Below are 26,441 nucleotides of genomic sequence, written 5' to 3'. Positions count from 1 at the left end.
TGTGTTTTTTGATGTGGGGGAGGGGTTCTGGCAGGGACTGCCGCGCGAGCAAACACAATGTTGGCTGGTGAATGGGGGGTGAGGTGGGGGGAGGGTCCATGGTCATTGGAACCTGCGTGGGCAGATTTTGATGGGTCTTGGAGGTGTGTCATGTGAGAGTACCTTTAAGAAATTGAGGTTTATAAAATAGCTGTAGTGGATGTACCTTTAAGAAATGGGTATTTGTCAGTGATGTCAAAGTGTGGGTGGAGCTGGGCTGTCTGTCTCCTTTTACTTTCACTTTGGGCTCGCAGCTACAGGCTGTGTTTAGTTTTGTTTTAGATTTGGAGACGCTGCGGTCACAGCAAGATGTGTATGAATCTCTGCAAGCTAAAGAATGCTCATTTGATCATTTCAACATGGTAACTGTTCTCAGTAGTGAAGTTAAACCTGATGTCTTTCTGTAGAAAGGGTTTGCACTGAGTGCGGAATTTGGTACATTTGAGTGCTATCGTGAGAGTTTGGTGACTGAGGGAGTATAAGGGTTCATTTTTATCTAAAGTCTAGTCTTTCTTTTATTTAGTTAATAACTTAAAAGTTGCTGTTTGGTTTAGAAGAATGTGAATTTTCAATCAGCTTTAAACAAGGTTCTATTTGTAGGTACTTGCAGCTGGAGCTTGTTAATTAGTTAATTGGATTAGGCCAGTTTTCAGAGGCTAGATTCACAGCATAAAAGGGATCCAGCTACAGTGTAGACTTTGTCTGCACTGAGTGCTGAATTTGGTGCATTTGAGTGCTATAGTGAGAGTTTGGTGACTGAGGGAGTGCTGAATTTGGTGCATTTGAGTGCTATAGTGAGAGTTTGGTGACTGAGGGAGTGCTAAATTTGGTGCATTTGAGTGCGATAGTGAGAGTTTGGTGACTGAGGGAGTGCTGAATTTGGGTGCACTTGAGTGCTATAGTAAGAGTTTGGTGACTGAGGGAGTTAGGTGAGGAGGGAGTAAGGTGCTCCTTTCATTTCATTTCCGCAAAGAGCGTGAAGGGAGCCGGGAGTTTACAGGGTGCAGCTGACTGGGAGCAGAGTCGGAGGGCGGCGGTCCTGTTGGTCCACAGGGCAGCTATACTCTGTGAGGTAAGAGGGGATGGAGGCTAGGACAGTTGCATGTTCCTCCTGTAGGATGTGGGTGCTGAGGGATACCACCGGTGTTCCCGCTGACTATACCAGTGGGAAGTGCACCCAACTCCAGCTCCTCAGAGACCGTGTTAGGGAACTGGAGCTGGAGCTGGATGAACTTCGGATCATCCGGGAGGCAGAGGGGGTTATCAAGAAGAGTTACAGGGAGGTAGCCACACCCAAGGTACTGGACAAGAGTAGCTGGGTTACAGACAGGGGAAAGAAAACGAACGGGCAGACAGTGCAGGGATCCCTCGTGGCTGTTCCCCTTCAAAACAAGTATACCGTTTTGGATGCTGTTGGGGGGGATGACCTACCGGGGGGAAGGCCCTAGCAGCCAGGTCTCTGGCACTGAGTCTGGCTCTGGGGCTCAAAAGGGAAGGGGGGAGAATAGAAAAGCAATAGTAATAGGAGATTCAATGGTTAGGGAAATAGATAAGAGATTCTGTGGTCGCGAGTGAGACTCCTGGAAAGTATGTTGCCAGGGCCAGGGATGTCTCGAATCGTGTCTTCAGGATCCTGAAGGGGGAGGGTGAGCAGCCAGAAGTCGTGGTGCACATTGGTACCAACAACATAGGTAGGAAAAGGGGTGTGGAGGTAATAAACAAGTTTAGGGAGTTTGGCTGGAAGTTAAAAGCCAGGACAGACAGAGTTGTCATCTCTGGTTTGTTACCGGTGCTACGTGATAGCGAGGCTAGGAATAGGGAGAGAGTGCAGTTGAACACGTGGCTGCAGGAATGGTGTAGGAGGGAGGGCTTCAGGTATTTGAATAATTGGAGCGCATTCTGGGGAAGGTGGGACCTGTACAATCAGGACGGGTTGCATCTGAACCAGAGGGACACCAATATCCTGGGAGGGAGGTTTTCAAGTACTCTTCGGGAGGGTTTAAACTAATTTGGCTGGGGAATGGGAACCAGATTTGTAATCCAGCAACTAAGGAAGCCGATATTCAGGACGCCAAAGCGTGTACTGACGCAGTGGGGAAGGGAACACTGACAAAGGAGAGTACTTGCAGGCACGGAGATGGGTTGAAGTGTATATACTTCAACGCAAGAAGCATCAGGAATAAGGTGGGTGAACTTAAGGCATGGATCAGTACTTGGGACTACGATGTGGTGGCCATCATGGAAACTCGGATAGAAGAGGGGCAGAAATGGTTGTTGGAGGTCCCTGGTTATAGATGTTTCAACAAGATTAGGGAGGATGGTAAAAGAGGTGGGGAGGGTGGCATTGTTAATTAGAGATAGCATAACAGCTGCAGAAAGGCAGTTTGAGGAGGATCTGCCTACTGAGGTAGTATGGGTTGAAGTCAGAAATAGGAAAGGAGCAGTCACCTTGTTGGGAGTTTTCTATAGGCTTTCCATGGTTTACAAGAGAGGTTGAATGTCTTGTTAAGAGGAAGAAGGAGACTTATGTAAGGCTGAGGAAACAAGGTTCAGACAGGGCGCTGGAGGGATACAAGATAGCCAGGAGGGAACTGAAGAAAGGGATTAGGAGAGCTAAGAAAGGGCATGAAAAATCTCTGGCGGGTAGGATCAAGGAAAACCCCAAGGCCTTTTACACATATGTAAGAAATATGAGAATGACTAGAGCGAGGGTAGGTCCCATCAAGGACAGTAGTGGGAGATTGTGTATTGAGTCTGAAGAGATAGGAGAGGTCTTGAACAAGTATTTTTCTTCAGTATTTACAAACGAGAGGGGCTATATTGTTTGAGAGGACAGTGTGAAACAGACTGGTAAGCTCGAGGAGATACTTGTTAGGAAGGAAGATGTGTTGGGCATTTTTAAAACTTGAGGATAGACAAGTCCCCCGAGCCTGACGGGATATATCCAAGGATTCTATGGGAAGCAAGAAATGAAATTGCAGAGCCGTTGGCAAAGATCTTTTCGTCCTCACTGTCAACAGGGGTGGTACCAGGGGATTGGAGAGTGGCGAATGTTGTGCCCCTGTTCAAAAAAGGGAATAGGGATAACCTTGGGAATTACAGGTCAGTTAGTCTTACTTCGGTGGTAGGCAAAGTAATGGAAAGGGTACTGAGGGATAGGATTTCTGAGCATCTGGAAAGGCACTGCTTGATTAGGGATAGTCAGCACGGATTTGCAAGCGGTAGGTCTTGCCTTACAAGTCTTATTGAATTCTTTGAGGAGGTGACCAAGCATGTGGATGAAGGTAAAGCAGTGGATGTAGTGTACATGGATTTTAGTAAGGCATTTGATAAGGTTCCCCATGGTCGGCTTATGCAGAAAGTAAGGAGGCATGGGATAGTGGGAAATTTGGCCAGTTGGATAACGAACTGGCTAACCAATAGAAGTCAGAGAGTGGTGGTGGATGGCAAATATTCAGCCTGGAGCCCAGTTACCAGTGGCGTACCGCAGGGATCAGTTCTGGGTCCTCTGCTGTTTGTGATTTTCATTAATGACTTGGATGAGGGAGTTGAAGGGTGGGTCAGTAAATTTGCAGATGATACGAAGATTGCTGGAGTTGTGGATAGTGAGGAGGGCTGTTGTCAGCTGCAAAGTGACATAGATAGGATGCAGAGCTGGGCTGAGAAGTGGCAGATGGAGTTTAACCCTGACAAATGTGAGGTTATCCATTTTGGAAGGACAAACATGAATGCGGATTACAGGGTTAACGGTAGGGTTCTTGGCAATGTGGAGGAGCAGAGAGATATTGGGGTATATGTTCATAGAACTTTGAAAGTTGCCACTCAAGTGGATAGAGCTGTGAAGAAGGCCTATGGTGTGCTAGCGTTCATTAACAGAGGGATTGAATTTAAGAGTCATGAGGTGATGATGCAGCTGTACAAAACCTTGGTAAGGCCACATTTGGAGTACTATGTGCAGTTCTGGTCACCTCATTTTAGGAAGGATGTGGAAGCTTTGGAAAAGGTGCAAAGGAGATTTACCAGGATGTTGCCTGGAATGGAGAGTAGGTCTTACGAGGAAAGGTTGAGGGTGCTAGGACTTTTCTCATTAGAATGGAGAAGGATGAGGGGCGACTTGATAGAGGTTTATAAGATGATCAGGGGAATAGATAGAGTAGACATCCAGAGACTTTTTCCCCGGGTGGAACAAGCCATTACAAGGGGACATAAATTTAAGGTGAATGGTGGAAGATATAGGGGGGATGTCAGAGGTAGGTTCTTTACCCAGAGAGTAATGGGGGCATGAAATGCATTGCCTGTGGAAGTAGTTGAGTCGGAAACATTAGGAACCTTCAAGCGGCTATTGGATAGGTACATGGATTATGGTAGAATAATGGAGTGTAGATTCATTTGTTCTTAAGGGCAGCGCGGTAGCATTGTGGATAGCACAATTGCTTCACAGCTCCAGGGTCCCAGGTTCGATTCCGGCTTGGGTCACTGTCTGTGCCGAGTCCTCCCTGTGTGTGCGTGGGGTTCCTCCGGGTGCTCCGGTTTCCTCCCACAGTCCAAAGATGTGCAGGTTAGGTGGATTGGCCACGCTAAATCGCCCTTAGTGTCGAAAATTGCCCTTAGTGTTGGGTGGGGTTACTGGGTTATGGGGATAGGGTGGAGGTGTTGACCTCGGGTAGGGTGCTCTTTCCAAGAGCCGGTGCAGACTCGATGGGCCGAGTGGCCTCCTTCTGCACTGTAAATTGTATGATAATCTATGATTAATCTCGGACAAAGGTTTGGCACAACACCGTGGGCCGAAGGGCCTGTTCTCTGCTGTATTTTTCTATGTTCTATGTTTTTGTCTTATGGATGTTGCAAGAGGGGCAGCACGGTGGCGCAGTGGTTAGCACTGCTGCCTCGCAGCGCCGAGGTCCCAGGTTCGATCCCGGCTCTGGGTCACTGTCCGTGTGGAGTTTGCACATTCTCCCCGTGTTTGCGTGGGTTTCACCCCCACAACCCAAAGATGTGCAGGCTAGGTGGATTGGCCACGCTCAATTGCCCCTTAATTGGAAAAAATGAATTGGGTACTCTAAATTTATTTTAAAAATGGATGTTGCAAGGAGAGATTAAGAGTTACTTCGAGAGTACTGTATTCTTTGGGGGATTTATTGGCGTTGATAGTTGTTAAGATGTTTATTGCGTGTTTATAAAATGTTAACTGGATTCATACAACAAACATTGTTTTAATTTAAAAGTGCTGTAGATGTCTGTTGCATCACATCTGCAGAGTAGGCCCGTGTGCTCTCCATAACCACAATCTATTAAAAGTTGTGGGTCAGGCTTCTCTAAACCCTGGCCCGTAACAGATGTGAATGGTGGTGGTGTGGGGGGGGGGGGGGGGGGGGGGCGGGAATGGTTGGGGGGATTCTGAGAAGCGGAGAAGTAAGGTGGGGTGACGGTGAATAGGGCCGGGGCTCGGTCTCGCCAGCAAATTTAGGGCCTGGGGGTATGGTCATGATGAATAGGAAGGGCATGGAAGGTGAGAGACCCCTGGTTAGAGGGGTGATGTGGTATTTGTGAGGATGGGGGGCGGTGGGGGACTAATGACGAGAGTGTGAGTTTTCTCGAACTTGAAAGCAGATGTGGTGCTGTTACAGGAGACACATTTGAGGGTAACGGACCAGATGAGGTTGAGGTAGGGCTGGGTGAGCCAGGGGTTTCATTCGGGCTTCGACAGCAGGGCCGCGGGAGGGGGGGGGGGGGGGGGGGGGGGGTGATGCACGATCAATTGCACAAAGACTCAGATTGGGTACAACTGTGGCTTTATTGCAGTCAGATGCGTGGCCTCCTGCTGCAGCTGGCGAATGGTTCACCACAGGGGGGTGGCGATACTGGTGGGTAAACGAGTGAGGTTCCAGATGGAGTAGGTGGTGGTGGACCCGTGGGACAGGTTTGTGATCGTAACGGGTACGTTGGGACAAAGGTGATGTTGGTTAGCGTATAGACCTCGAACTGGGCCGATGATGGGTTTGTGAAGAAAATGTTGGCTTCCATTCCAGATTTGGATACTCATCAGTTGATATTGGGTTGGGGGGGGGGGGGGGGATCTGGGATACTGTGTTGGACCCAAAGGTGGATAGGTCCCGACCACGCTCGCTGGCCCCTGCAGGGGGGCGGGGGAGGGGGAGGCAAAGGTGTTGGCTGGGTTTATGAAAGAGATGGGGAGGGGTGGAATCGTGAAGGTTTTTACATCCACGGGATCGGGAGCATTCGTTCTTTTCGCCGATACATAAGGTGAACTCGAGGATTGACTTTTTGGAGGGGAAGGCGTTGCCAGCTGGGGTGAAGAATGAAATGAAAATCACTTATTGTCACAAGTAGGCTTCAAATAAAGTTACTGTGCAAAGCCCGTGATCAGGGAGGCTGGTATGGGAATTGAACCGTGCTGCTGGCCTGCTTTCAAAGCCAGCGATTTAGCCCAGTGTGCTAAACCAGCCCCTTATTAATTGATTGTGATATCGGACCATGCTCCGCACTGGGTGGATATGGTTTTGGAGACGGGTCCAGCCCAGAGGCTGACATGGAGGCCAGATGTGGGTTTGATGGCAGACCCAAATGTTTGTACTAAAATAGGGAAGGTGATTGAGGAGCATGTGGAGTTTAACTGGAATGGGGGAGGGGGGGGGATCGCCATCGGTGATCTGGGACGCTGAAGGGAAATAGTTACATTCTAAATTTTCAAATTTTAAAAATATTGTGTCTGTGGGAAAGTATATTGTGGGAAAACATCTGTTTTCCAGAACACACATTACAGATGTGACAATGTAACAAAGTGAGATAGATACCCATGTGAGGGATGGTGAAGACCACTATTCAGAAGGCACAATTCAAAATTTGGAAGCCAACAGGGAGCAGAGAGGGGGGGGGGGGCAGTATCAAACCGTGCAGGTATAAAGTTACTGCCGCACGTGTTTCCCGCTCTCTTTGCCTTTTTTCTCCTTCCATTGTTTCCTTCCTTTTGCCCCGCTGAGCTTTTGTATCTTTCGTTCAGTCGTTTTTGCAGCTTTTGAAGTGTACTAACTTGAATTTTACACCACCACTGGACCCTCGTCTCTTATTTGAAAAATAAGAGATTCTACAGAGATCGGGCAGCACGGTAGCACAGTGGTTAGCACTGTTGCTTCACAGCTCCAGGGTCCCAGGTTTGATTCCTGGCTTGGGTCACTGTCTGTGCGGATTCCTGGCTTGGGTCACTGTCTGTGCGGAGTCTGCACGTTCTCCCCGTGTCTCTGTGGGTTTCCTCCGGGTGCTCCAGTTTCCTCCCACAACTCCCAAAAGACGTGCTGTTAGGTGAATTGGACATTCTGAATTCTCCCTCTGCCGAACAGGCGCCGGATTGTGGTGACTTGGGGTTTTCCACAGTAACTTCATTGCAGCGTTAATGTAAGCCGACTTGTGACAATAAAGATTATTATTAGTAGCGAGGGGCAAGGCCATCACATTCAAGGCGAAGGTGGATAGGGATGTGCAGGAGGAGCAGCCCGGTTGATAGAGGAGAGTTTGGAGGTTGATGGAAGATATGCTGAGGACCCAGAGCCGGGACTTTTGGTGAGGAGGAAGGAGTTGCAGGCAAAATTTGATCTTCTATCCATGGAGAGGACGGTTCAGCAGTTGTGGTAACCAAGGGGGCTTGTTTATGTGAATGGAGAGGCCAGTCGATAGCTGGTGGGACAGCTCTGTCGGCAGGTGGCAGGGAGAGAGATTGAGCGGATTAGAGATGGGACGGGTGGGCTGAATGTGAATAAGATGCTTGAAGACTTTTATAGGGACTTGAATAAGTCGGAGCTGCCTGAGGATACGTCGGATGTGAGGGAGTTCCACACCCAGAAGGAAGTCATTTGACCCATTGAGTCTCCCCCGGCTCTTGGAAAGAGCACCCCGCTTAAGCCCCACACCCCCACCCTATCCCTGTAACCCAGCAATTCCACCTAACCTTTTAGGACAATTTAGCATGGCCAATCCACCTAACCTGCACACCTTTGGACTGTGGGAGGAAACTCACGCAGACCTGGGGAGAAAGTTCAAACTCCACACAGTCACCTGAGGCCAGTATTGAACCCGGGGCCTTGTCTCTGTGAGGCAGCAGTGCTAACCACTGGGTCACCGTGCCACCCCTTGTTCCACCGTGCCACCCCATTGAGGAGTTCTACTGTCAGGGCCTCGAAATATTGCCGGTCTACCTCCAGTATGGAGCCAATAGCTGTCGCCTAGCCGCCCTCTCTTTGCTATCTCCTCATTCTTCGTAAGCAATAATTTCCCCCTGATCACAGCCTTCAGAGCCTCCCAGAACGTTCCGGTTATTAGTAATATACCCATCTACGGCCTGTGATATTTTCTCGCAGAAAGCCTCATCGGCCAGGAGGGCCATGTCCAACCTCCATGGGGGTGTTGGGCACAGTCCGTCTCCACCTCACATCCGTGTCGTGTGGAGGGTGGGCGGAGACCATGATCGCGGAGTATTCCGCTCTTACTATCCCGGGAAGCACCGATTTTCCCACTTCAAAGAAGTCAATCCAGGTGGATGCATTGTGTACCTGGAAGAAGAAATAGAGCTCCTTCTCCCCTGGCTGGATGAACCTCCATGGGTCCACTACCCCCGTCTGCTCCATAAATATGCTGAGTTATTTTGCCATGTTAGAGGTCCTCCCTGTTTTGGGATTCAACCTGTCTGTTCTTGGGTTCTGTGCATAGTTAAAGTAGCCCCCCCCATGATAAGTCGGAGTGTGTCGACGTCAGGGATTTCACCCATGGTCTTCTTTAGAAACTCTGTGTTGTTCCAGTTGGGAGCGTACACATTGACCAGGGCGACCAGTGCCCCATCTAGGACACCACTGACTATGACGTACTGTACCCCTGGGTCCGTAACTGTCCTGTTGCTGTAAACATTGTCCTATCTAACATTAGATAAACATTATCTAACAGTGTGGCTACCCATCTGGTGCTAAACCCGTAGCGGGAATGGTAGGTCTGTCCCACCCAGCCCTTCCGGACCCGCAGTCTGTCCTTTTCCCTTAGGTGCGTCTCTTGAAGGAAGATTATGTCGGCTTTCAAACTTTTCCGGTGGGTGAAGACTCTGGAACTTTTCACTGGACCGTTGAGTCCCCTGATATTCCAGGTGATATTCCTGATGGGGGGGGTTTTTGACCCCCACCCCCACCCCCACCCTCTCCTGTGGGATCAATCAAAGGGTTTCCCTTTGTCTGGGGGACATCCAAAATGGCCACAGTCACTGTTCTCACCATGAGGTCGGGCCCCTGTGTCCAGGGGTTTCCCTTTGTCCATGGGGCCATCCAACATGGCTGCCAACAGTGTGTACGCCATGTGGATGAGCCCCTGCACTCCAGCATTTCCCTATACAAGGACCCTCCAAAGTGGTTGCTTGCGGTGCCTTTGTATTCCAAGTCATCACATGTGGCCTGTTATAGCCAGCCTAATGCTCTTACTACCCTTGTCCCTATGTTTCCCCTATGATTCTTTCCCCCTCTCTCTTTAGCTTTCATGCCAGTGCGGTGCCCCCCCCCCCCCTTGGGGTCGGCTATGTGTCTACTCTTCACCCGCTATCTGTTTTCCCCTCCTGCCATCCACGTCCGCCTCTCTTGTGTTCCAGTGCCTTCGCCCCTCTGTTCTTCCACTTTAGTTTCCAACTACAAAGTGAGGCAATAAAGTCCCGTGCAAAGTGTCACTCAGGCTGAATAACGTCCTTTAGAGTGATCTTCTTCACCGCTGTCTCTACTGCCGTTTTCCCAGCCTGTTCTCCAGGACCAATTTGTCCGCGTCCACAGGGGCTGTGAAGAATTGCCCCCTGCCCTGGAATGTAACCCAAAGTACAAAATTTGGGTGCAACATCCCAAATTTGACTTGGCTTTTGTACAGGGCCACCTTCACCCTGTTGAACTCTGCCCGGCGCTTCGTCAGGTCTGCCCCAATGACTTGGTAAATCCTGATCTGGTCTTTGTCTGTCTGGCCCAGCGCAGGATTCTTTCCCGGACTTGGTACTGGTGTGTTTTGGCGATTATCGCCCTTGGGTTTTGGCCACAGCGACTGATGGGCTCTGTCTATTTCTGGTGGGTTTGGGAAGCTGAATTTTTGTAAAGATGAAGACGACACAAAGGAACTGGCTGAGGTCTGCTCCAGATATGTGCGTTGCCCCCTCCTCCTTTGCACCTGATTCAAGTGAGATCATGAGAATAAGCAGGCTCCCATTTTGCATTAAACGTGGCGATTGTCGCAAAGGTCGGCTGGTTGGCAAAAATGGATCACGCGAAAAAAAGTTTGAAAAACACTGCCTTAGTCTATATTTTATGTATATGTGCAATAATTCATTAACTGCCAATGATTGCTTGTCATCCCTTTTATTGTCAGTTCCCAATCTACCACAAACAACTTGCCCCTCATGCCTCGAGAAACAAAAAAAAACGTAACCACCAGGGCCACATGGTAATGTGGCATGCATTATGGGGTTTCAAACAGAAATAAGAACTAAATATCTTGCAACTTCCAAACATCCTTTCACTCGCTAATCCTCATGAAATTTGAAGCCAGGTGTTTGCAACAAGACAAAGATCATCAGCCCACAGGAGGCAAAGTCATGAGACCAGCCAGTCCCGCAGAAAGGAACTCTGCAAGCACAGACACTGACTAACTGACATGATTAACAAAATGTAGTGCTGGATATAATTGAGAGCAGAAACAATGGTGATATAAAACAGAATCCCTTCCCATACAGATCAGGTGATCAACATGTCCACACTGAGGAAGTTTTATCATGAAACTCATTGTCCAACTTCCGTGTTGTGACGTCACAACGAAGCCGTGACTGAATCAGCCAATAGGGATTCCGCTGCTCCACGGTGACGTCTCCGGGCTCCAGTGCGCAGGCGAACTCGAGAACCCCGCCCCTACCATTGTTTCCCCCTCCCCCAGCACCTGCTTGATTCGAGGTTTCCAGGCAACCGGCTCCGGCCAAAGCGAGAAACCGCTCGCTGGTTCCCCACCTCCCGAAACCGGGATGTGCATGTCCAAAGGAGAGCGGAAGTTGCGCATTTGCGGGGGAGGGAGCTCATTCCCGACCTTCCTGCTGAGGAGCACCAATTGAAAGATTTGGAGGACCGGAAGTACTCTGGTCCTCCCGCCAATCACAACGCAGGCCTTTGTGTGACTGAAGATTGAGCCTCACACAGAGTGAAACTCCCTCCTGTCTCCAACATCTGTCAGTAAAACACTTTCTTTTCTCCCCCTTTCCATTTCTTTTCACATTTTCACCTTCAATTGGTCACTTGCAGCAACTGAAGGGAAAGGAAGTGAATCCAGGGAGGGTGCAGACTCTGGGAAGCTTGTCCCAGGTCTCTCTCTCTCTTAAAGACATTGACATCCTTTGCTCCCTCAGCTTGACACATTTATTTGTCTGGCTAAAAGGATGGTCTCTTTCCCAATGTTCACAATTAAAGGGCTGCTTTCCCCAGGAGATGGCTGACATTTAAGGGGACCGTAAATTAATATCAGACAGAGATGTGTCTAGTGTTGTTATATGGTACAGAATAGATATATTATTGATAGTTCTGTAATAATGTGCATTTGTTACTATTTCTAGTCTTGTAATATAATACTGCAGCTATGTTGTGCATTTCCAGTCAGTTCTTCTCTCAGAGAGTTGTTAATCCATCCAATCCTGAATCCTGCAGAAGGAAGCCATTCGACCCATCGAGACTCCCACTGACCATCTGATAGAATTCCCTTATCCCTGTCACACCATCTAATCTGCACATCCCTGGTCACTAAGGGACAATTTTAGCATAGGCAATCCACCTAACCTGTACACCTTTTCGACATTACTTGTCAATCTTTGGATTTCTCTTCCACATGGAACAGTGGAGTCTGAGGATCATTGAGTATATTCAAGGGTGAGTTAGAGATATTTATGATTGACAAGGGAGTCTAGGGTTATGGATAACATGTTTAAATATAGATTCAAACTTGTGATGAGGAGTGCTTTCTTCGTTCAAGGATATGGTGAGCCTTTGGAATTCTCCACGCCATAGGACTGCAACTCAACCGATCAAGTACTTTCAAGACAGAGATTGATAGGTTTTTCGACATTGAAGATATCGAGGGATATGGGGGAAAATGGTGCTGAGCTAGATCGGCCAATGATCCCATTGAATGGTTGAGCAGGCTCCTTGGGTTAAATAGCTGACTGCAGCTCCTATTTGTTATGGTCTCTGTGACCAGGGCAGGAAGCAGTGAGCATGGATCTGTCAATCAGCCTGAATCAGCACCTTCAGGAGAATTGGGAGGGTGAATATTAGATACAGCAGAGTGAGAATGGAGGGAGAGTGTGTGGGATGGAGATTTATAAATTTTGGAGAATGAGAGAGGAAAGAATGTTCCATAGACACTATAATTGTCAGTTCTATATTTCTATCCTACATTGACAGAGATGTCTTTTATAAATTGTTTTTACAGGATATTAGAAGAGGAGGAATTACAGACCAAAATCTCAAACGTCACCCCTGGATCTGCCAGATACTCGATTCCTTGGGACCTGAATATCATCGGACTTTGAATCTGGAAGCAGAAATGTTTGTCTGTTCTGTCTGCTTCGAAAGATTTTAAACATCAGTGTGACTGGAAAAGCACCGAGACACACACACCCGAGTGACAGTGTTCCAGAGCACTGACTGTGGAAAGAGGTTTATCCAGTTACACAGCCTGAAAAAACATCATCATTCACAGCGGGGAGAGACCGGACACATGTTCTGTGTGTGGACGAGGCTTCAACTGATTGTCTGACCTGGAGAGACACGAGAAGACCCAAAACATGGAGAAACCGTGGAAATGTGGGGATTGTGGGAAGGGATACAGAGTTCCATCAGCGCTGGAAATTCATCAGCGAGTTCACACTGGGGAGAGGCCGTTCACCTGCTCTCAGTGTGAGAAGGGATTCACTCAGTTATCTCACCTGCAGATACACCAGCGAGTTCACACTGGGGAGAGGCCGTTCACCTGCTCTCAGTGTCGGAAAGGATTCAGTGATTCATCCAACCTGCAGAAACACCAGCGAGTTCACACTGGGGAGAGGCCATTCACCTGCTCTCAGTGTGGGAAGGGATTCAGTCAGTTATCCCAACTGCAATCACACCAGCGAGTTCACACTGGGGAGAGACCGTTCATCTGTTCTCAGTGTGGGAAGGGATTCACCCAGTTATCTCACCTGCAGGTACATCAGCGAGTTCACACAGGGGAGAGGCCGTTCACCTGCTCTCAGTGTGGGAAAGGATTCAGTGATCCAGCTACGCTGAAGAGACACCAGCGAGTTCACACTGGGGAGAGGCCGTTCACCTGCTCTCAGTGTGGGAAGGAATTCTGTCAGTCATCCACCCTGTGGAGACACCAGCAAGTTCACACTGGGGAGAGGCCTTTCATCTGCTCTCAGTGTGGGAAGAGATTTCGTGATTCGTCATACCTGCTGAGACACCACCAGGTTCACAAGTAATTACAGGGGTTGGATTCTGCTGTTATTGTTTCTGCTCTCAATTACACCCGGAACAGCATTATGTTCATTCTGTCAGTTGGTCGATGTGGATGGTCGGAGGGTTTCTTTCTGCTGCACTGGTCGGTCCAATGGCTTTGCCTCCAGTGGGATGATCCTCTTTAAGCTTTGTTGCAATTACTTGTTTTCAAATTTTACATGGATCACAGAGTGAAAGGGTGTTTGTAACTTAGAATATATTTAGTTCCAATTTCTGATTAAAGCAAGCCATGTTGCCATGAAGATGATATGGCAGTTACATGGTTCTATGTTTGATTTATCTGGCTGTTTCCCACAGATGAAATCTATCAGGGTATGTGGGGCAAGTTGTCTGCGGTGGACTGAAAAACAATATGAAAAGATATGATGGGAGACAGGCATTGGCTGATGCCTACGGAATCATTCCATATTTACAAGGGGGACAGTTAGCTCAGTTTGTGATGTGGAGCAACACCAACAGAGCAGGTTCAACTCCCGTACCGGGTGAGGTTATCCATGAAGCCCCTCCTCAACCTTTCCAAGAGACTCAGAAAGTGGCCAAAATAGGTAGTCATAGATAGGAGAAAGCAGAACGAAGGTTATTGTCACACACTGTCTTTTTGAACCACTGTCTCAACAATGAATTAATAGTTACAGTAAGAGATTGAATTTTAATTGCTGTAAAAATGTAAAAGTTTAATTGCTGTGTATAAAGAATGTGCAATGAGGATAAATGTACTGGCAAGAGAAACCTTCAAACTCTGATTAGCCTCAACATTTGAAACTGTCTGAATAAGGGATAGTATAGAATCAGATAAAGGGATAGTATGAAACAGTTCTATTGTATTCCTGTCTGAGATAATGAGAGAAGGTGGTGTCAGTAATTGGGGAGCCAATTAAATTAATCCAGTGACCAAATTGACCAATGGTCATGTTACAACAGGCCCAACTCTGACGTGAGGTAATGGTCACTTTGGGGATAAAAGTAGAGGTTCTGAAGGTCTTCCTTGCTGGCCAAGTACTGAAGATTCCCGAGGCCGAGTTCCAAGGAAATTACTGTCAAAGAAGGAGCCAGACTCCCGAGGCTGAATTCCACAAGAATTACTGTCAAAGAAGGAGCCAGAGAGGGTTACGCTTCTACAGACTGATCACCCGCATGAAGTTGGAAAAGTCAATGTCAAAGTTGTTCAGTAAACCTTTTCAATTTAATAAACTTCTTTTTAAATTTCCTATCCAGAGAATTCTGCCTTTGCCTTAATTGGTTAAAGTCTTGTCTGAACCAAAGTGAATTTATTAAATGGTAAGTTAATTGTGGCTGAAATCAATACATTTCCAGATAACATCATCAGATAACAGAAATCTTCAATTTAAAAACTTACATTTGTATAGCACCTTTCACATCCACTGGACGTCCCAAAGTGCTTTACAGCCAATGAAGTACTTTTGAAGTGTAGTCACTGTTGTAATGTAGGAAATGCAGCAGCCAATTTACACACAGCAAGATCCCACACACAGCAATGTGATAATGAGCAGATGATCTGTTTTTAGTGATGTTGACTGAGGGATAAATATGGACCAGGACACCGGGGATAACTCCCTGCTCTTCCTCAAAATAGTGGCTGTGGGAACTTTTACACCCACCTGAGAGGGGCAGACAGGGCCTCAGTTTAACATCTTATTTGAAAGAAGGCTGTTCTGACAGTGCAGCACTCCCTCAGTGCTGGGACCAGGAATGTTGGATGTGATTTTTGTCTTCAGGTCCCTGGACTGGGATTTGAACCAACAACCTTCTGACTCCGTGGTGAGAGAGCTGCCCACTGAGCCACGGCTGACGCTGTAGACAATACAAAGTTAGAAAGGGAAAGTTAATCTTTAAAACCCCCACCCTTTGCCTCTAGTGCCTAAATCTAATAATAAAAAACCCAGTATAAACAACATGGATTTGACTGACAAATGTTGAAGTGTATATTTAGAGCCACAAGTTGCTTCTTCCCATTTGAGCCTCGGGCACCTTTCTGTGTCTATTGCTCGTGTCAATGACAGGCAGGCGACGGAGCTGAGGCTGAATTTAGCTGAGAATAACGGGGCCTGTGTCCCAGTTGGGAAACTGCCATGGGCACTAATAGAGAGACAGGAAGGTGCTGGAGGACTGACTGGGAAATGTGTCTCCAATTGTTATATTGGTCACTCAGAGCTAAAGAGAACCCCATCTCTTTAAATACATAAACAGGGAAGAGGCTGCAATGAAATCTGTCCCTTTCAGCCTGCACAAAAGCAGGAGGCTCAGATTCACAGCCACAGGAGAATTCTATTCAGCCCATTGTGCTCCTGCTATCTCTTTGAAAGGACTGATTCATCCAACTGCTCTGCTCTTTCCCCACAGCCCTGAAAATTCTTCCCTTTCAAGCATTTACCCTTTGGAAAGTTACTATTGAATCTACTTTCAGGCCGATCAGAACAACTCACTGTGTCAAAAAATAAAATAAAATCTTTCCCTCTGGCTCATTTGAAAAAGAGGGACTCACTTTCTGTTGAAGAGCCTGTCAACTTCTCTCATCCACTTTCCCTGGAGTGCATCATGTCATAATATACACCAGTATATCATGGTGCAGACACACACTGATGGACACACACAGGGACAAATCAACATGTACAAACACCGCAGCCAATCACCAGTTAGAATACACACACTATAAAGGCAGAGGGCACCACGGTTCCCGCTCATTCTGGGTGCTGCCTCTCAGTGTAACAAGAACTCATCCAGCCCAGCACAGACTCACACCATGTGCTGAGAGAATCAACTGGTTCGGACAAGGCTTAGGTCTCTAGTTTAAGTTAGCATCATTTAGACCCACAGTCATCGTGTGTTAGTTAGTTAGAAGTTAGTTAATAAAATTGAGTTGAACCTTCATCAGTGTTGGAAGTGTCTGTTCATCTCTCAAGTCTACACTAGCCAACACTTCACATCAATCTAATTGTGAAAAATCCAGAAAAATCAATTTGTTGTTGATCAAATTGTTGATGTTAAACGTAAGAGTTTCCTAATGCACAGAGGAGTAGCTGGAATACCGGTTCTTAGTTGTGTATAATTTCAGTGGTAAACCGAGGGCTGGGGAAAGCAGCCCTTTAATTGTGAACATTGGGAAAGAGACCATCCTTTTAGCCAGACAAATCAATGTGTCAAGCTGAGGGAGCAAAGGATGTCAATGTCTTTAAGAGAGAGAGAGAGAGCTGGGCCAAGCTTTGCAGAGTCTGCACCCTCCCTGGATTCATTTCCTTTCCCTTCAGTTGCTGCAAGTGACCAATTGAAGGTGAGAATGAGAAAAGAAATGGAAAGGGGGTGAAAAGAAAGTGTTTTACTGACAGATGTTGGAGACAAGAGGAGGTTTCGGTCTGTGTGAGGCTCAATCTTCATTCACACAAAGACCACGCTCTGATTGGCTGGAGGACCAGAGTTCATCCGGTCCTCCCGCCTTGCCATTCGTCAACACTTCAGCAGGATGTTCCAGGGTGGGTTCTTCTCCGCACATGCGCAGCTTCCCCTCTCCCTTGGACATGCGCAGTCCCGGGCCGGAGGGAGACAATGATCAGCGAGTGGCCTCTCGCCGCGCTCCAAGAAACCTTGTTTGTGTGGGGGGGGGGGGGGGGTTAAAAACGGGTAGGGGCGGGGCTGCGCAGTGTTTCTGCGCGTCGGCCTGCGCTGTGGAACCCGGAGACGTATCCGCGGAGTAGGCTGATTCCTATTGGCTGATTCAGGTCGGGCTTTATTGAGACGTCACAATGTGGAGGTTGGACAATGAGTTTCAGATTGAAACTTCCTCTGGGCAACATCTGGGAGCAAATCAATGTCTCCCCCTTTACATTTCTTATCTCATTCTGGGGGGACATTGGTGACTTGCAGCAACTGAAGGGAAAGGAAGTGAATCTGTATGTTACACACATTTTCAGTCCATGGATATATGTCTGGCAGCCTTCATCAAGATTTTCAGGTCTGAATTTTTAACCAGTCAGATAGCCTGAAAAGAAATCACACCAGTCACAGTGGGGTGAGACTATACTAGTATTCTGTTTACAGATAAGGCTTCAACTGGTCCTCCAACCTGGAGAAGCACCCACATCATGGAGAAACGGTGGAAATGTGGGGACTGTGGAAAGGGATTCAGATCCCCATCTGTGCTGGAAACTCATCGACGCAGTCACACTGGGGAGAGGCCGTTCACCTGCCACGAGTGTGGCAAGGGATTCACTCATTCATCAAACCTGTTGAGGCACCAGCGAGTTCACGTCAGGGAGAAGGTGTTCACCTGCTATGACTGTGGGAGGAGATTCAGTGCTTCATCCCACCTGGAGACACACCAGTGTGTTCACACCGAGACAAGGCCATTCACCTGCTCAGAGTGTGGGAAGACATTTGGGATATCATCTAAGCTGCTGAGACACGAGCGGGTTCACACCGGAGAGAGGCCGTTCACCTGCCCTGAGTGTGGGAAGAGATTCATTGATTCATCACACCTGCAGATCCACCAGCGAATTCACTCCAAGGATAGACCATTCACCTGCTCCATGTGTGGGAAGAGCTTCACTCAGTTATCCAACCTGCAGATCCATCTGCGAGTTCACTCTGGGGAAAGACCGTTCACCTGCTCCGTGTGTGGGAAAGCATTCAGTCATTTATGTTCCCTGAAGAATCACAATCGAGTTCATACTGGGGACAGACCATTCACCTGCTCTATGTGTGGGAAGGGATTCACCCAGTCATCCCACCTCCGGAGACATCAGCGAGTTCACAAGTGATGAGAGGGGTTGGATTCTGCTGTTATTGCTGCTGTTAATCACACCCAGGACTGAACCATGTTCATTCTGACACTGGGTGAAGTGGGAGGGTCGGAGAGTTTCTGCTGGACTGGCCGGTATCACGACTTTGCTTCCGGTGAGCAGATACTCCTTCAGGCCGGGAGAGCACATTTCCACTGAAATGATCCACAAAAGTTGATGAAAGACATTTACTGTATCCTAATAGTGAAGAGTTTTTTCAAGCACGAGAGGCAGATCTAAAATAAATACATTTGTCTCTGTTCCATTGAGTCTACAGCACAAGGCCAGGCCAGTCGGCTCAATTGGTCTCTGTCAGTATCTATGCTCCACATGAGCCTCCACCCACCCCTCTTCATCTCCCCCCATCAGCATCTCCTTCTATTTCTTTCTCCCTCATGTATGTATCTAGCTTCCCCTCAACCTCCCTTGCTCCAAGGTGAACAATTCCCCCTGACCTGGACAATAAAGAATAAACAGAATATGTTGATACCTGGGATCAGATGGGAATGTTTGAAAGATACTGTGTCTATTGTCCTGGACAATAAATGATTGGAATGTTTACGTTGCGTGTGGTTGAATGGAATATATCAATCTGGTATCCACCAACGCTCCAGTGAATGTCTGGAATATGTAGATAGTCAATAGAACATTACAGCGCAGTACAGGCCCTTCGACCCTTGATGTTGCGCCGACCTGTGAAACCACTCTAAAGCCCATCTACACTATTCCCTTATCATCCATATGTCTATCCAATGACCATTTGAATGCCCTTATTGTTGGCGAGTCCACTACTGTTGCAGGCAGGGCATTCCACGCCACTACTCTCTGAGTAAAGAACCTACCTCTGACATCTTTCCTATATCTATCCCCTCAATTTAAAGCTATGTCCCCTCAAGGCAGACATCACCATCCGAGGAAAAAGGCTCTCACTATCTAATCCTCTGATCATCTTGTATGCCTATATTAAGTCACCTCTTAACCTTCTTCTCTTTAACGAAAACAGCCTCAAGTCCCTCAGCCTTCCCTCATAAGATCTCGAGCAGGCATTTGGTGTGGTCTGTAGCGCGGGTCCTGTTTTCTTTCCTTGTTACGTATAAGACTTTTACCGCAGCCTGCAGGTTGCTGCATTTTAATTTCACCGATAGCGCGCTGTGTTTTTTTCAGTGCCTTGTCATACTGGGCCTGGAATTGACTCGTGTCTGAGGTTGACACGGTCCCTCTCGTCTCTCGTTGCTACCTCGGCTTTTAGCTGGTGGATGCGCGCAGCGGCGCCCACGGAGGCCCTGCGATAATCTTATTATTTGGCTATTCTTGTCTTTTTTCATTTGATTAAATTTACGACGAACGGCCACAACAGTGACCAACACCAGCAGCAACACCAAAGAAGGAATGAAGAGCAGAGCCAGAGTATGACTCCCAACAATATTCTCCTTCAGATCCCAGATCCGGTTTGGGGGTTTCGTCCCACTGCACCCACTTGGACCATTTACTGTTTTTATAGGCGTGGAAGACATCCTCCCACTCGACACGACTGGCCATCACTATTCTGTGAGGATTTGGTGAGGGTGGAGTGAGAAAACAATTGGGATAGGGGTCCGGGTTTACACTAAATTCCCTCCCACGGAGTTCTTTCAAGCCCCCGACTATCCCAGATCTTTTCTAAAGTTTGTACTTCTCACGTCCCAGACTCCTGGTTTATGGCCCAATCAGCTGGTTGAATCTGTATTAGTTCTTCACTCACTTAAGACTGGCCGTTACGCGGGACAATCTGTCCTCTTAATTCAGGCTCATATGGAGTGTTGGAGAATACTGGGTTGAAGGTTCGACTTCGGAGTAACGTATTACTTCTTATCGAAGGACCATCTGAGGTGCCAAAATGCTGTACCTTTAAAACCTCTGATATGTTCGACCAGTTTACTTACTCAAAAGATTTACCCAGGTCCTCTTATTTATGAGGTGAACAAAGGACAAAACAGATTCACGGTTTAACACAATTTTATTCATAATTCTATTACTCAGGAAAATCTGACTCAGACTCACAGCTGAGTTTTGGGTTTTAGCCGCACTTAGTAACGGAGGCTGACAGGCTTCGATCACTTGATGTTGGTATCTTCTCTGGGTCTGAAACCCAAGGTCCTTTCTTCTTGCGATGGTTGTGCCTGGGCAACTCCCAGGTTCTCACTCAAGATCTGTTGGATGCTCCTTTCTTTATGCTGGTCAGTTAGGTATACGCCCACCACCGGCCATTGTCCTAGCCAGACCCCACTAGTTATTGGGAAAGACAGGATATTCCTGTTTATCGATGGTAGTTCAATCAAGACCCATTGTCCTCTGAAACTCCCCTTGTCTGACCAGCCATCAGCTCATTATGGAGTCTGATGGCTTCTTTTGTCTTGGATGAATAAGTTGATCGCTTTTCTCCTGGAAATATTTACATCCTGGCCCATGAACTTTGTTTTAAAGAAATCCACATTTGAAAGCCCGGCCACAACATGAAATATCAGCACCATAACAGGGCAGATCAGAAAGACAGACACTCACTTTGATATTTTCATCAGAGCATCTGAGAGTTAAGTATATGTGACGTGATTTTGGGATCCCGGTGTGGGTGTGCAGTTGTAATTTGTTACATGTGAAAAATAACAAGCCTAAATTCATGGTGAAATGGACTGAAGACCGGGTCCCAAACACACACAGCAGGAGATGAAATGGTTAATGTGGCCAGGGGATTGAGACACCATTGTGACATCATCAAGACATTGACACACACTCCTGAGAGAAACTGACTTTAAAACAATCCGGATAGAATTAAACACACTGGACATGGGCAAAGTGGGAGTGAAATTAAAGTTTAAGAGATTTTAAGAAACTAATTGGGCCAATAATGGACTTGGGAGAAATAATATTGAGTAAGAACTATCCACAAGTTGGATAAGGGTAAATAGAGAGCTGGAGAATCTTTTACACCCATGCTTGAAGCATCTGTCCTTATGTACCAGTGACCGAGAACTCACGGCGCTCCTTCAGGAGAAGAAAAGATCGAGTAGATGTTACCCCAGGCAGGGCCGGAATAGAACTGGAAGATAACGGAGTTAAATTGAGTGAGGGGTCGGAGAGAGAGTTCTCCTCCCCCTCGAGGTGTGGACTGTAAGATTCCTGGGGAACTCCCTGCTTCGGGTTTTCTTGCTAATGAGTGAACATTAAATTAAATTCTATGACTGGCTGTGGATTTATTTTGAATTTGATTGTTACATTTCTCCTGTTTTTATTCCTGTTGTGATTACGCTCTGGGTAAGGATGGTTGACAGGTGACAGGATGGGAAATTGTGGTTTAGGTCTTCACTGACCAAATGTTTTATTGATCCGAAAGGTGTAAAAGGGACCAAACTCCAGCAGAAATCGAGCAGAGCTGAGAACAGACGACTTGCTGTGTGGGAACAGGGAGATAAACAGCTCCCAGAGGACAGAGAAAACAAGAGTGCCTGGAATCCTAGACAACACCTGGGTGTCAAGGCCACCATGTTTTCACTGCTTGTCATGGGAATGCTGACTCCCTGTACCGGGGACGGAGCGTGGGGAAGACAATTGTTTGAGAGTTTGACGTGGCTTGGGCGGGTACAGATGGTTCAATGACAGGCTTTGTAATTGGTCCAATCAAATGTTAGCTCAGCAATGATTGGGTTAAATCAGTCTCCATAGACTTTGTGATGTAATAAAGTATAAGAAGGGATTCCCTGAGCACAGAGATTTGTTGAGGTTTTACATATTCCACTGACTGGGACCATGGCATCTGGGGCAGAGCAGGGAGCATTTACCTGGAGATGGTGCTTCTACCCAGAGTGTAATGGTAATGCTGCTGCACTTTGATATTACTGCTCAGACATTAGCATGTGTCAGCTCTTATTTATACGGAATAACATCTAACCACGGTCACCAATAAGTGTTATCACTGTGAATCATTTCAGAGTTTGGGAAAGGGGGGTTAAGTTCATAAGATATGGGAACAGAATTAGGCCATTCGGCCCATCGAGTCTGCTCCGCCATACTATCATGGCAGATATGTTCCTCATCTGCTACCTACAATGCTACAGGCCAGAGCTGGATTGCAAAATTAGCCAGAGCATCTCCTCCCTGGAACACATGCTCTCGGAGCAGGAGTAGGCACTTTAGCCTCCTGAGCCTGAACACCCTCAATGTGATCATGGCTGATCCCATCCTGGCCTCAACTCCACCTTCCTTCCCATTCTCCATAACCATCCAACCTGGCTTTGAAAGCAGGCCAGCAGCACGGTTCGATTCCCGTAACAGCCTTCCCGAACAGGCCCTGGAATGTGGAGACTAGGGGCTTTTCACAGTAACTTCATTTGAAGACTACTCGTGACAATAAGTGATTTTCATTTCATTACCAATTAAAAATCCATCCAACTCCTCCTTAAATTTACTCACTGTCCCAGCTTCCACCGCATTCTGGGGTAGCGAATTCCATAGATTAACAACCCTTTGGGAGAAGTAGTTTCTCCTCAACTCCGTTTTAAATTTGCTGCCTCTTATTCTAAGACTATGTTCTAGAATGCCCCACAAGATGAAGCATCAGCTCCACGTCTACTTTATCCAAACCTTTTATCATCTTGTATATTTCAATTAGATCGCCCCTCGTTCTTCTAAACTCTAGACAATACAGGCCTAAACTGTTCAATCTCACCTCAAATGACAAACCCCTCGGGCACGATTCTCCGCTCCCCACGCGGCCTGGGAGAATCGTGGGAGGGACCCCGACATTTTTTACGCATCAGCACTCGCCGTTTTTTACGGCGAACGGCGATTCTCCGAGCCCGATGGGCCGAGCGGCCGGCCCTTCACGCCCGTTTCACGACAGCGGCAAACACACCTGGTCGCTGCATTCGTGAAACAGACACCAGATGCCCAATTGGGACGGGAGCACCACGACTGTGCTCGGGAGGGGACAGGCCCGCGATCGGTGCCCACCGATCGTCGGGCCAGCGTCCAAAATGGACGCACTCTTTCCCCTCCGCCGCCCGGCAGGATCAAGCCGCCACGTCTTGCCGGGCAGCTGAGGAGAAAGACGACCACCGGGCATGCGCGGGTTCGTGCCGTCTGCGCGATGAAGTCATCCGCGCATGCGCAGGTTGGAACCGGCAACCCGCGCATGCGCGGATGACTTCACATTCTCGGAGTGACGAGGTCGCTGCCAAGAAAGATGGAGGCCCGCTCCTAGCCCCCCGGATGGGGGAGAATTAGGTGCGGGGAGCGGGCTCCGAGGCCGTCGTGAACCTCGGCCGAGTTCACGACGGCCTTCACGAATTCGGCCCTGCGGAGAATTCCGCCCTTCGTCTCTGGAATCAATCTAGTGAACCTCCTCTGAACTGCCTCCAATGCCATTCCATCTTTCCTCAAATAGGGGGACCAAAACTGTGCCCAATACCCCAGGTGTGGTCTTATCAATGCCTTGTATAGTTGCAACAACACTTCCCCGCCTTTATGCTCTGTGTCTTTAGCTATAAATGCCAACATTCCATTCACTTTCTTTACTACCTGCTGTACTACCATGCTAGTTTTCTGTGACTCATGCACGAGGACACCCAGATCCCTCTGCATTGGAGCAGCCTGAAGTCTCTCCCCATTTCGTTAATAAGTTGCCTTTCCATTTTTCCGACCAAAATGGATGACCTCACACTTATCCATGTTAAACTCCATCTGCCACATTTTGGCCCACTCTCCTAACCTATCTATATCCATTTGAAAGGTTCTTATTTAGGGCAGCACAATAGCACAAGTGGATAGCACTGTGGCTTCACAGCTCCAGGGTCCCAGGTTCGATTCCCCGCTGGGTCACCGTCTGTGTGGAGTCTGCACATTCTCCCCGTGTCTGCGTGGGTTTCCTCCGGGTGCTCCGGTTTCCTCCCACAGTCCAAAGACATGCAGCTAAGGTGGATTGGCCATATTAAATTGCCCTTAGTGTCCAAAAAAGGTTAGGAGGGGTTACTGGGTTATGGGGATGAGGTGGAAGTGAGGGCTTAAAGTGAGTCGGTACAGACCCGATGGGCCGAATGGCCTCCATCTGCACTGTATGTTCTATGTTATTTCCTCATTGTAACTGTCCCACCTATTTTTTGTCATCTGCAAATCTGGCTATAGAACCTTCTATCCCTGTATCCAAGTTGTTGATATAGATTGTAAATAGCTGGGGCCCAAGGACCGAACCCTGTGACATACCACGAATTACATCTTGCCATCCAGAAAAAGACCCATTTATCCCGACTCTCTGTCTCCTGTCCGTCAGTCTTCTATCCAAGATAATAAATTATCTCTAATCCCATGTAACATCACCATGTGAATTAACCTTCTCTGCGGTACCTTATCAAACGCCTTCCGAAAGTCTAGATATACTACATCTACAGGATTCCCATTATCCACTTTGCTTGTTACATCTTCGAAGAACTCAAGTGAATTAGTCAAACATGATTTGCCTTTCATAAAACCATACTGACTCTGAAGGATAGCGGTTTGGCTTTCCAAATGTCCTGATATTACGTCCTTGATAATTGATTCTGGCAAGTTTCCAACAACAAATGTTAAACTAACTGGCCTGTAATTTCCACATTCTGCCTCCCTACCCTTTTTGAATAAGGGCGTTACGTTGACATTTTTCCAATCCACTGGAACCTTTGCCCTGTCCAGTGAATTTTGGAATATCATAACCAATGGATCCACTATCTCTGCTGCCACTTCCTTTAACTCCCTAGGATGTAGGCCATCAGGCCCTAGGGACTTGTCCGCCCTCAATCCCAAGAGTTTGTTGCGTACCATTCCCTATTAATGCCGATTGATCCAAGTTCCAGCCTTTCTATTACTTCTCAATTGCCCGTTCCTATGGGAATGGTACTAGTGTCCTCCACCGTGAAAACTGAGGCAAAATATTGATTTAACATCTCTGCCATTTCTGTGTTCCCCACTATTAACTCACCAGTTTCATCTTCCAAGGGGCCAATATTCACCTTGGAGACTCTCTTCCCTTTTATGTACCTGTAGAAGCTTTTGCTGTCCTTTTTGATACTCTGCTAGTTTTTTTTTGTAATTTACCTCAGCTTTTAAAAAAATACTTTTTTAGTATCCCTTTGTTTATGTTTGAAAGTTTCCCAATCTTCCGGTCTGCCACTGACCTTTGCAATATGATGTAACTTAGTTTTGTCTTTATAATGTCCTTGACTTCCTTGTTTAGCCATGGGTGTTTTTTTACCCCCCTTCCCATCTTTCTTCCTCACTGGGAATATCTTTTAGCTGTTAGGAAGTGAGTACCTCCTTAAACAACTGCCACTTCTCATCAGCTACCTTTTAGCCTTCTTGCCCAGTCTATATGGGCCAAATCTGACCTCAAGCCTATGTAATTTCCTTTGTTTAATTCCAGAACATTAGTGTGGGATTCCACTTTGAAGGATAGGTCTTATGAGGAAAGGTTGAGGGAGCTAGGGCTTTTCTCTTTGGAGCGGAGGAGGATGAGAGCCAACTGAATAGAGGTTTATAAGATGATGAGGTGGATAGATCATAGATCATAGAATTTACAGTGCAGAAGGAGGCCATTCGGCCCATCGAGTCTGTACAGGCTCTTAGAAAGAGCACCCTACCCAAGGTCCACACCTCCACCCTAACCCCATAACCCAGTAACCCCACCCAACACTAAGGGCAATTTTGGACACTATGGGCAATTTATCATGGCCAATCCACCTAACCCGCACATCTTTGGACTGTGGGAGGAAACCAGAGCACCCGGAGGAAACCCACGCACACACGGGGAGGATGTGCAGACTCCGCACAGACAGTGACCCAAGCTGGGAATCGAACCTGGGACCCTGGAGCTGTAAAGCAATTGTGCTATCCACAATGCTACCGTGCTGCCAAGAGTGATAGAGTGGACGTTCAGAGACTAGTTCCTCAGGTGGATGTAGCTGTTACAAGGGGGCATAACGATAAGATTCAGGGTGGGAGATATAGGAGGGATGTCCGAGGTAGGTTCTTTACTCAGAGAGTGGTT

At 47.5% G+C, this 26,441-nt stretch overlaps 2 protein-coding genes across 2 annotated transcripts in view; one reads left to right on the top strand and one right to left on the bottom strand.

The window, feature by feature from the left end:
• The window catches only part of LOC119952159 (zinc finger protein 585A-like), a 57,220-nt gene extending 38,268 nt beyond the window's left edge, over nucleotides 1–18,952 (top strand). The window contains exons 3-4 of the mRNA XM_038775755.1: nucleotides 12,959–13,549; nucleotides 18,020–18,952. Of these exons, the coding sequence (XP_038631683.1) occupies nucleotides 12,959–13,549; nucleotides 18,020–18,370 (942 nt within the window). The 3' untranslated portion in view covers nucleotides 18,371–18,952. The remainder of the gene's footprint in view (nucleotides 1–12,958; nucleotides 13,550–18,019) is intronic.
• LOC119952154 (gastrula zinc finger protein XlCGF57.1-like) overlaps nucleotides 1–26,441 on the bottom strand; it is a 97,515-nt gene that overhangs the window by 40,869 nt on the left and 30,205 nt on the right. The gene's annotated exons all lie outside the window — the stretch shown is intronic.

Source organism: Scyliorhinus canicula, chromosome 17 (genome assembly GCF_902713615.1).
Source record: "Scyliorhinus canicula chromosome 17, sScyCan1.1, whole genome shotgun sequence".
Classification (NCBI taxonomy): domain Eukaryota; kingdom Metazoa; phylum Chordata; class Chondrichthyes; order Carcharhiniformes; family Scyliorhinidae; genus Scyliorhinus; species Scyliorhinus canicula.
Note: the sequence above shows the minus strand (reverse complement) of the source record. Positions and strands in the feature narration are given on the sequence as shown.